Raw genomic sequence first — 11365 nt, 5'->3', positions numbered from 1 at the left:
GCCCTGCACAACCTTCCTGGGTGCTCAGCGGGAGAGGAGCAGGTCAGACAGCCCCAGGTCGGTCCCCGGAGCTCCCAGGCACTAGCTGAGCAAAGACCCTGCCTTCCTGAGACATGGGTCTCTGCATCTGTAAAATGAGCCCAACCCTGTCCCCACAGGGTCGTTGGGAATACTGGGGTGCTGACGCAGAAGCATGGGGTCTGGACTGTGAATCCTGGCCCCGCCTTTCACAAGCTGCCAGGTCTCAGGTAAGTCCCTTTCACCTCCTGGTCTCAGTTTCCCCGTCCATGAAAGGGCAGCGATGAGAACCTTCCCCTCACAGGCTTGTTGGGGCAGATGAGAGGGTGGGAGCACTGGTACCTGGTGACCTGGGACGTATGGAAAGGAGCTGGTCTGGAAAAGCCTGGAACACCATCCCAAACATCTACAGTGCTATCTTGTCTCTCCCCACCCCCAGGTGACCACACTCACATCGGGGTGACCTGCTCTGAGTCCAACAACCTCACCCCAAAGTGAAGAGGCAGCCCGGATGTCCGAGTTGAGCAGGTGTGAGGCCCATCCAGCCCGGCAGTCAGTCCTTAATCTTTAAGGCTGATCCACAGGGGCCCAGGGCCGTCATCGCAGCCAAGCACTGAGCCTGGGCACAAAGGGCTATGGATGAAAGGGACCCCCTGTCTGCTCCTGGTCACAGGGCAGCCCCCAGGCCCCAGCCGGGGACAGAGAGGTGCTCTGAGAATTGGCAAGGTTTGGAAATCCGTGATGCTTACGGGCATTCGCAGGCTGAAGGGAAGACAAGCTTATTAGGGGAGAGCTAGCCCGGCAGTGTGGGGCCCCGGGACATTCCTAAGACGGCAACAAGCACCGGCTGGGCCCTGCTCTGTGCCGAGGGGCCAACACGGACCCAGCACACGCCAGACCCTGAAAGAATTCACAGCTGGAATGGGAACCAGCGCTGTCGCGCCGCAGGCTCTCAGAAGTATACAGAGGGGGCTGCTCATTCCGCCTGGGAGACTGCAGCGGGGACATCTGAGCCAGACTTCAAAGGTGGGGACATTTGCTGTTGGGCAGAGGAAGACCATTCCAGTCAGGTCTGTGCCCTCCCCCAGGGCCAGAAATTGCGCCTTCTCTTCCTGTATGTGAGGACTGATGCAGAGCCCCGGGAGTGTGGGTGGGAGGGAGTTGGCAGAGCCTCCCCTGAGGTGTGGGGGCCAGGTGGACTTCTGGGTGGGAAGGAAGGAAGGGGCTTGACTCTGGGGGCTTTGATGAGGGCTGCCCTCTGAGGCTTCCACTCTCCACCCATGGGGTGTGCGGGCAGACTCTTCCTAGGGTCCTCAGGATCTTTTACAGGGGGGCCTGCTGGAAAGAGCCATGTTAACCCCCACATCTAACAGTGCTTGGGAGAGCTTGGCTTTGCCAGGTCCTTTCTGCCTGTTGCCAATGGTCCTGGACCCCAACTTGTCCAAGGCCACTCCCTGGGTCATCCCCTTGGAGAGGGGCTGCCTGGACACCCACACAGAGACAAGGAAAGGGTCTTTCAGAAGGGAGTGTGGGCTCTCCTTCCTGACGCCAGGCCTGCCACCACTGCTTCTGCAGAGGACATTCCCGCTCGCCCTGCTTCTCATCCAGGCCTCATGTCCCCCCTCCAGCCCCCTTCCCTAATGCAGGGTGCCCAGTGTAGCCAGTGCCCCACCATGGCGGGCCCACTCAGGGTTATGTGACCACGTGGTCAGTGAGGCTGAAGAAGGGGTCCTTGCTTTGGAATCAAAGTCAAGCAAAAGCAAACAAGCTGAATTTGAGGCCCCTGCCAGCTCTGGGGGCCGGATTTGGTAACTTCTTAATTAATTACTTCTCAATTAATAACAAACCGAGCACAGCAGCAATAGGCAAGCTACTGACATAAGTGAGGCTAATCTGTTAACTACACCCACGTAGCACATGATCGGAATGGGAGGTTCGTGACACCGCCCCTGGTTTCCGCTGCGCTCCCCCAGGACGGGGGGCCGGAAGTCACTGCGATGTCCTTGGGCTTTAACCAAGAGGCTCTCACGGTCCAGCACCCTCAGGATGCAGTTCTCCACAGCTCTCAGCCTTGGGATCGTCTGCACCCCATACCCGAAACACAGCCAATCCGCCCTGGTTGGTGTTTCCCATGAGCCCAGAATAGAAGGTGCCATCTGTCACACTTTAGATGTCATATGTCCACTGATGACTTGCAAACAGGGTGGGTCACCAGGAGGCATTGGGAGGAAGGCAGCAGCGGGTCGGCTCAGCAGGGCACAGGCGATGCATGAGAAGTGCAGACGGGGTTCTGGGATTCTCGGCAGGCCGGCGGCTGCCCCTCCACAGAGGCAGGGAGCCCGGGTTCTCTGCAGCCCTGAGGGGCATCCTCTTCTTCTGCAGGGACAGAGTGGCCTTCAGGACAGAGCGTGTCTGGGAGGGGAGAGCTTACTGGCACAGTCTGTGTCGGGTAGGGGCTTGCCTCTTGCCGGCTGGGCAGAGAGGGAGGTCTCCTGGGGAGAGCTGCTGTGGGGGTGCCGGCCTCCGGAAGTGCCACTCCGGCCGCACACGAGGCGCTTTTCATCCAGTAGGGACAGGTGGTACTCACACAGGTCGATCAGTGAGGCCACCTGCTCGTGCAGTGGCAGCATCTTGAATTTCCTCTGAGCCAGGAAGAAGAAAGCCTCCACGAATGCCTGAAGACACATCCCTGTGGGCAGAGATAGCTTCAGGGGTGGGGTCTCCCTAGCTACCCCTGGAAGACCCGGACTCCGGCCCCAGGCAATAGCGAGAACCGCCACTGCTGTGCTGGAAACTCCTGATCAGGCCAGCTCCGGAGTGCGCACCAGGCCCAGGCAGCGGCAGGCCTTTTACAAACAAGTACAGATCCCACCCCTTACGCAGCCCGGAGCGGCCCTGATGAACCCTGTTTTACAGCTCAGGAAAGCCCGTCTCAGAGAAGTAGGAAGACCCAGGCGAAAGTCTGTGGGTAGAAAGTGGTGGGGTTGGGATGTAAACCTAGCCCAAAGCCTTATCCTCAGTGCCACAATGAAAGGTTTCCATTTAAATCTGGCTGCCTAACTTTTATAATAGGGTAACATTGTTAAGGTAAACCCAAGCCGACGGCCGTGTTCTAGATCTGGATAGCGGTGCTGGTAACACCGGTATGTGCAACTGTCAAAACTCATCAAATTGTACCCTAAGGCATGTGCATTTTTTTAAAAAAAATATATCTTATTTTTTAACACATTCAACCACTGTATATCATTACAGCATGCAAAATGAATTTTCTCATCACAAATGCCCGGTATATTAGTCCAGTTAAAGATATTATCATACGTGTTAATAGCAACAGATAATTTTCCATTTTTGTGACCCCCTAACTGTTTGATTTCTTTCTTTTTCCTCTTGATTCTCTTCCCCTCACCCTCCCTTATTTTCCACCCTCCCCCTACACTGTCTCCAGTCTGTGCATTTTACCGTATGTACATTCTACCTCACAAAGTAGAAGAAACCCAACCCCTTCTTACCAACCACCCCGTGTTCTGAAATGTATGGATGGAGAGCCCCTCTATGTTTCTGGAAAGCTTTTCCCTGTTGGTCTCATTAAGCTGCTACTCATCTTTGGGATCTGAGCTCAGAATGGCTTGTAGAGTAAAACCATCCCTGATCCCCAGCCCAGGGAGGGGTTTCTTGCGCGTCTCTTTGCAAGGCCTCAGGCGGTTCACCCAGTGTTAGATTCTGTGATTCTTTGATGGTTTCCATCTTCCTTCTGAACCTTGAGCTCCTATTTATCTCTGTACCTGCATCTGGGTACCCAGAAGGTGCTCAACTAGACATGCTGAAGACATGAGTGAAGGAAGGCAGGAACAAAGGAACTGGCACCGGCACTTTATAGACATGGCGCTGATTCTCGTGCCTTTGTGCGGTATATATATTTAGATGTTTTACCATATGGCATGTGTGCTAACCAGAGAGACAGATGGAGAGAGCGTGGAAGTGAGAAATCACCCGCCAGCAGGGATGGCCATGCCGCTATCCTTTCTCCTCCATTCTCCTCCTGAGATTTTGGGCACCAGCGTGTTTCTCAGACTGCTGGGTTTGGGATTCAAATGGCAGAGATGGCCATGTTGGACCCAGTGCCTTCACCACCATGCCACCTGCTGGCTCCATGGGAGCCAGTACTATCAATAATATTATTACCTTAGAGAGGAGGAAACTGACATTCGGAGAGATGAAGTAACTTCCCCAAGGTCTGTAAATTCAAACTCCAACTGTCAAGTTTTTTTATTAACTAATCTGTACTGTCCCGGCCCTATCTGCTGTCTGTGCCGTCTAAAACTGTCAAGTTTTTTTATTAACTAATCTGTACTGCGTGGAACAAGCTGCATCTTCGCAGTGTCCGAGTGTAGGTGAGCCCTGGGATCTAAGCCTACAGGACCCTCTGGGACCCTAGGGGGAGGGGACCCTAAGTCTGGACCAGATACCACTCCCACATGTTAGATGAGGCCAGCTCCCAGTCTGCTAATCCACACCTTCCCAGTAATTAACTGTTTACTCCCCTGCTCCTGCTGCTGAGGGCGAAAGCCCAGCCTCGAGTTGGTGAATCCTGGATTACATGTGGACCCTGGAATCGGGAACTCCCTCTGCCTTGAGAACTTGAGCTGAGCAAAGAACTTGCGTTGTTTCCTTGCAAGTCCGCCAGAGCCCTTTGGCCTCACTTCTCTTAACTCCAGACGCCCTGCAAGTGCCCTGCTCTGTATGGGTCTGACAGAAGCAGTGATAAAGAACACAGCAGCCCTGGTGCAAAACCCTCTTACTGTAAACAGAGGCCTGGTGTGGGCAGAGACACAGGAAAATGGGGCTTCTCAGCGCCGACGTGAGACAAATGTTTCCTAATTACTGCCCCTGGGCCAGGGTTCTCTCCCTTGGGGTGTGCACGCGTGCATGTGTGTGTGCATGTGTGTGTGTCAGAACTGAGTGGGAGGGTCAAATACACACAGAGTGCAAGAGGCCAGGATCTAAAGCCGAGAAACCCAGTCCCGGCCCTATCTGCTGTCTGCGCCGTCTAAGCACTGCTCCAAATGTGGCCAGCCAGCGCTGCGAGACCAGGAACTGCGGATCCTTGGGCTCTGACAAGATAAGGAGCCGGGCCCAGAAGGTAAATCGCCCCCTCATCAATCACGTTGTTTAGTTCTGCTGACACTATGTTGTAGCAAGCCCTTCCCTGTAAGGAAGTGGCATGCTGTTTACATTCTGGCTCTAGCCTCTTGTCCAGGACTGTACGAACAACCCACGGGATTGTAACCTGAGTACCTCGGATCTGCACAGCTCTTGCTTGTGTGTGTGAGCGCCCCAATCATCAGATCTTGCTAAATGTGGGTTGGGGGTGGGGGGGCGGTTCCCAGGACGGGGCATTTCTAACAAGCTTCCTGGTGGTGTCTCTGCTGCTGGTCTTCAGACCACACTGAGCAGCAAGGATTGCGCAATTCACTCCAACTTTATACTCGACAAATACTAGTTCTGCTCCCCTAATTAAAAGCAGGCTGTGACTAGAGCTATCGTGCACAGAAAAAGGACGAGGAGGACCTATGTGGGGGAACAAGGGCAGAGCTGAGTCAACTGGGAGAGGGCCTTCTAAAATGAAAAGTGGGATTTAATGTGGCAGACTTTTCTTGCTTGTCTATATTTTCTGATTTTCTATAGTAAACATGTGTGCAATTTAAAAATAGGCCATGGGGAATTCTAAAAGTTGGAAAGAAGTGATACAAGAGGTAGTACTTTTAATTGTGAACCCTTTACTACTTATTTGGATTGGAGCCAGGTTTATTTATTTTAGAAACATACAATGCAAACATTCTGCATATATTAGCTGTCGGGAAGGTCATGATGTAAAAACGTACCATGACTTTCCAAACAACTCAGTATATCAACTTTGAATTTTGATAAAAAAAAGTTTATATGTGTATGTTATATATGTACGGAAACTAGAAGAGGAAATGAAGGAGAATAAACAGACATTAGTGACCCTTACCCAAGCAGACAGATCACGCCAATTACTCTGATTGTCTCTGCACCCCCTATTGTGTGGGTAAGAGGTCCAGAGAAGGGAAGCACCTTGCCCTCAGGTCCCTTACTGGCAAGTGGTAGGGCTGAGATTCAAACCCAGGCCTCCCTTACTGCTGGTACTGTACCTTATTCCTGGAAACCTCTGAGGAGTGAACCTGCCAGGAACTCTCTGAGGGTAAGAACATACTGGGGAGGACAAACAGGCCTAGCTGGGGACGTGTACAGCCTGCAGGAAACAGTGCAACCAATGACTGGAAGGGCCTGGGAGTTGGGAGAGGGATCACTTGTGGGGAAGGGGGCACTTGACTGGGGCCTTGAAGAATGGGGAGAGCTTAGTCCAGCAGATGACGTGGAGGTTAAGGTGTCTGAATCCCACATGGCCAACTACACGTTTTGAATCCCAGACGTTGTGGCTTGAAAAATATGCTGGGTACATGTGTGCCCAAGATCCACAGAGAATGAAGGAGAAGGGATCACAATATGGCCAGCTCTCCTAGGTAGTGGATTTTCACTTCCCCTCTCTCTCTTTCTGTCTCTGTCTCCCTATCTCCAGTGACTAGACATGCCCTGTAGTGTGAGTTGGGGGGAAGGGAGAGAGGATGGGAGGGCTTGATGGGCAGAGGTGAGCTGCGAGTGGTGGGCTGGGCTGAGGACAGGCCCGAGCAGGGCAGGGAGGCAGGGACAGCAGAACACAGAATAACCAGTTCCTGCAGCAGGACCAGCTAAGGAAGAGGAAGCTGGACTAGACTCTGGAGAGGCTGGACGGCCACTGAGAAGCTGAAGTTGATGCCCAAGAAAGTGAGTGGGAGCCACCAAAGGTGCCAGGGCAAAGCCAGACGAGATCAGCAAGCTAAAGCCCAACACCTGTAATAGCCTGATCACATTTGCTAGTCTGACTGTTTCAAATTGTTATTAATAGATGAGATCAGCAGTTAGCGTAATGGCTATGTTGCTGGACTCATGTAGCGACCGCGGTTCAAGTCCTGGACCTGGTGGCTTAAACTCACACCGAGTGTGTGTGCGTGCATGCCCAAGATCCCAAGAGGAGAATGCAGGAGAAGGGATTGCAGCATGGCCATCCCCCCTGGGGGGCGATTTCTCGCTTTCTGTCTCTCTGTCTTTCTGACAAGTGCACATGCCCTATAGCAAAAACCTCTCCCCAAAAAAAGAATTGCTTGAGTTCTTGTTTTATAGCTTGTATTGTAATTAGAGAATTATGGTCATTATTTTTTCTAATCGTTCTCTGTGTCTTCCTTCTCTCTTCTGCAGTAGAGCTCCAATTACACATATATTAGACCACATGATGTTATACAATAATTCACTGAGGGCCTGTTTTCTCTTTTTGTGCGTGCGTGCCCAAGATCCCGAGAGGAGAATGGAGGAGAGGGGATTGCGGCGTGACCATCCCCCCTGGGGGGTGATTTCTCGCTTTCTGTCTCTATGTCTCTCTCTGTCTGTCCCCACCCCCCCCTCACCGGCAAACGTCCCCAAAAAAAAAAAAAAAAAAAACCTCTCTAAAAAATAAAATAAAATAAAATACTAATAGAAACCTTGAGGGATATTTTTTCTTTTTGGCTTGTTTAGTTTTATTCTTCAATGAAATCTTCGGCAGGAGGCCTATATGCGACACACTTACAGCGATCCCTCTCTGTTTAAGCCTAAAGGTGGCGGCCCTGGGGTCTTCACAACCAGCAAAGCCTCTGTCACTCTTGAGGCCCAGAATTCCTGTCCAGCATCTTTATTTTACTGAAGGTGGGGCAATACAGGAAGCCCCAAGTCACAGTGGGTAAGTGACAGAAAAAGGGCTAGACCTCAGCTCTCCCTAGTGAAGCTCAGAGTCCCCTCAAACTGTACCCCTGGGGCCAGCCGATAGCATAAAGGTTACACTGCTGGATGCCCACGTAGTCGACTGCGGTTCAAGTCCAGGACCCAGAGGCTTAAAACGTACCCTAGGCACATGTGCGTGCTCAAGGTCATGAGAGGAGAAGGGATTATGTTGTGGTCATTCCCCCTGGGGGTTTCTCTCTCTCTGTCTTTCTGGCAAGCACATGTACCGTATAGCAAAAATCTCTCTAAAAAAAAAAAATCCAAAAATATTTGCACCTCTTCCCCAAAATAAAAACTGAAAAGAAAAAAAAAAAAAAAAAGAAACCAAACACTTCTGGGGCCAGGGACTGGGAAGAAGGGCTGTCTCCCTTGATAGTCCTGGGTCTTGTGTACTGAGCTCAGCCCCACTGAGCATGCCTAAGCAATGAGGATGGGGGATGGGGAAGAGGGGTCGGGACTAGAACTGCAGTCGAACACATGGGAGTCCAGTGCCTTAAAAACTACGCCACCTGCTGGCCCCTTGTTTGTTTTTTGATTGCCAGGGAGTGCACGCTCTGGACAGAGACAGAGAGGAAGAGGGAGAAAGTACCCTCCCACACAGAACCGGTATGGTCACGCCACATTCCCTTCTCTTCTCCGTCCTGTTAGGATTTAGGGCACACACACACACGGTGCCCAGCATGTTTCCAAGCCGGCAGGGCTGGGAGTAGAACCGTGACCAGCCATGTGGGATCCAGCTCCCTTGACAACTTGGCTATGGGGCTGGCCCACACTGGATGTTTGCAAAGCATTTCAGAGAAAGTTTTAAGAGCCATGCAAGTGTTGAAATCATTCAACACAGATGTCACAATCCTAGAATTTGCCCTAACAAAATACTCGTTCCAAAGGCAAAAGCAGAATGGCGTTCACCGCAAAGTTCTTTACAGTACAGCAGGGCGGTGTGTGTGTGTGTGTGTGTGTGTGTGTGCAAAGTTCACCGCAAAGTTCTTTACAGTACAGCAGGGCGGGAGGTGTGTGTGTCTGTGTGTGCAAAGTTCACCGCAAAGTTCTTTACAGTACACAGCAGGGCGTGTGTGTGTGTGTGTGTGTGTACAAAGTTCACCACAAAGTTCTTTACAGTACAGCAGGGCGGGAGGTGTGTGTGTGTGTGTGTGTGTGTGCAAAGTTCACCGCAAAGTTCTTTACAGTACAGCAGGGCGTGTGTGTGTGTGTGTGTGTGTACAAAGTTCACCACAAAGTTCTTTACAGTACAGCAGGGCGGGAGGTGTGTGTGTGTGTGTGCAAAGTTCACCGCAAAGTTCTTTACAGTACAGCAGGGCGTGTGTGTGTGTGTGTGTGTGTACAAAGTTCACCACAAAGTTCTTTACAGTACAGCAGGGCGGGAGGTGTGTGTGTGTGTGTGCAAAGTTCACCGCAAAGTTCTTTACAGTACAGCAGGGCGTGTGTGTGTGTGTGTGTGTGTACAAAGTTCACCACAAAGTTCTTTACAGTACAGCAGGGCGGGAGGTGTGTGTGTGTGTGTGCAAAGTTCACCGCAAAGTTCTTTACAGTACAGCAGGGCGTGTGTGTGTGTGTGTGTGTGTACAAAGTTCACCACAAAGTTCTTTACAGTACAGCAGGGCGGGAGGTGTGTGTGTGTGTGTGCAAAGTTCACCGCAAAGTTCTTTACAGTACAGCAGGGCTGGGGGCAGTGGTAATCAACAGGGTATTTTATATCTTTCTTTCTACTTTTCTGCATTTTCTAAATAAGATAATATATGCTCACTGTTGGCAATAAAGAGAAGAAAATTAGTATTATTTTAAAAATGTCCCAGCCCAGTCTCCGAGGTCTTCCCTGAGTCTGTGAAGCTTGCCTTCATCCACCATTCTTCCTGGCGCTTCCTCTCGTGTCATGGGATAAATTGGGATAAGTCTATGGGTTTGGGGTTTCTCCCTGATGAGGCTCTGAGCCCCCACAGCAAGGACCATGCCCCAATTTTCTCTATGTGCCCAGGGCCCAGCCTGGAACACAGCAAGCACCAATAAAGATCCACTTGGGTAGAAGGTGGACCTTTTAACAGTCCTGCGATGCAGATGTCCCTGTTCGCACTTTACGGCTGAGAACATTGGGCAAGCCCAGAGGCAGAGAAGAGCAACCTGAGAAGTCTCCTCTCTTAGAAGAGTTGTAGACAGTGGCGATGGCGTGGTGCTTAAGGTGGCAGAATCTCACGTGACCAGTTATGCAGTTCTAATTTCAGACCCAGCAGCTTCATAAAACATGTCAGGTGCATGTGTGAACCCACAACCCAAGAAGAGAATGGAGGAGAAGGGATTGTGGCATGGCCATCCCCTCCCCCACCACCAAAGGATGCGTTCTCTTTCTCTTTCTCTCTCCATTCAGTGCATGTGCCCTATAAGAAAAAAAAAAAATGTAAAGGAAAAACAAAAACGAAACCAAAAAACAAAAAGAAAGAAAGAAACAAAAACCCAAGAGAGAACAGATTTGTAGACTTATGAAACCCAAAATGATTCGGACTAGAGGCTCTTGAACTTCAGAATTCCCTGAAGGGCTTGTTAAAATACAGGTGGAAGTCCCACTCCCAGACTTTCTGATTCAGAAGACTGTGGCGGGGCCCTTTGCATCTCTCAAGAGTTCCCAGGTGGTGCTGAGGCCGCTGGCCCAGGGACCCCACTTGGAGAACCTTGTCTGTCCCCTGCCCTCCACTGCTCCTTCTCCCCAGGGCTGAGTCCCGTCTGTACATGCTTCAACTCTGAAAGTTCATCTGCAAAAAGGGGCGATGTGCAAAAGGACCTGCCCTCAAACTGAGAGATGCTTGACTTTGGGCTAAAAATGTCGACATTTTAAGACACTCTGATAGAGAGCAAACCCAACCAGCTATTTTTAAAAGATAAATGATGGAGCTGGAACACCATGAAATTGTTCCAACTGTGCATTAAGTCCTCTTTTAGTGCCTGAGAAACCGCACATTCCCTGTTTCTTCTGGCCCCACCGCTGGACCACTAAGTCGGCGGGGGTGGCGGGGGGAGCTCCTTGCCCTCTCCTGGTCCAAGTCCTTTTCTGTCTGTACGGAGGGAGAGTGGACAGGTGAGGTCCAGGAAAGCCAGCCCTAGAGGGTCCTGTAGATCCTGGCAAGATTTCGATTTCTTGCAGGAGAAGACAGAAGGCTGCTGGGATTTTTGAAGTGACAAGATCACGAGGCTTCCGTGTTGAGAACATGTGACGGGAGCCAGGGGGTCTGCTAGGGGCTCTTACACCCGTCCAAGTGAGAGCTGCTGGAGATGCCCTGGACTTGGTGGAAGTGGTGCTGGTGGGGCGGAATGACTGGATTCTGGATATGGTCTCAGGGTAGGGCCAGTGTGGTCTGAGACCTGCCTGTGGATTAGATGCAGAGTGTAGGTGTCAGGAGTCTTTTTTTTTTTTTTTTTTTTTTTGGGGTTTTTTTTTTTTTTTATAGGGCGGGGGCACCCCCCA

General features: G+C 51.2%; 1 protein-coding gene across 1 annotated transcript in view; it reads right to left on the bottom strand.

Annotated features, from left to right (window-relative positions):
- Positions 1-6: 6 nt before the first annotated feature.
- TTLL11 (tubulin tyrosine ligase like 11) overlaps positions 7-11365 on the bottom strand; it is a gene marked incomplete at its 5' end in the record, with an annotated part of 308449 nt that continues 297090 nt past the window's right edge. Inside the window, 1 exon segment of the mRNA XM_006150515.2 lies at positions 7-2707. Within this exon segment, the coding sequence (XP_006150577.2) occupies positions 2415-2707 (293 nt within the window).

The sequence above is a fragment of the Tupaia chinensis genome, unplaced genomic scaffold, assembly GCF_000334495.1.
Source record: "Tupaia chinensis unplaced genomic scaffold, TupChi_1.0 Scaffold000289_1, whole genome shotgun sequence".
NCBI lineage: Eukaryota > Metazoa > Chordata > Mammalia > Scandentia > Tupaiidae > Tupaia > Tupaia belangeri.
This window is presented reverse-complemented; position numbering and strand designations above follow the sequence as displayed.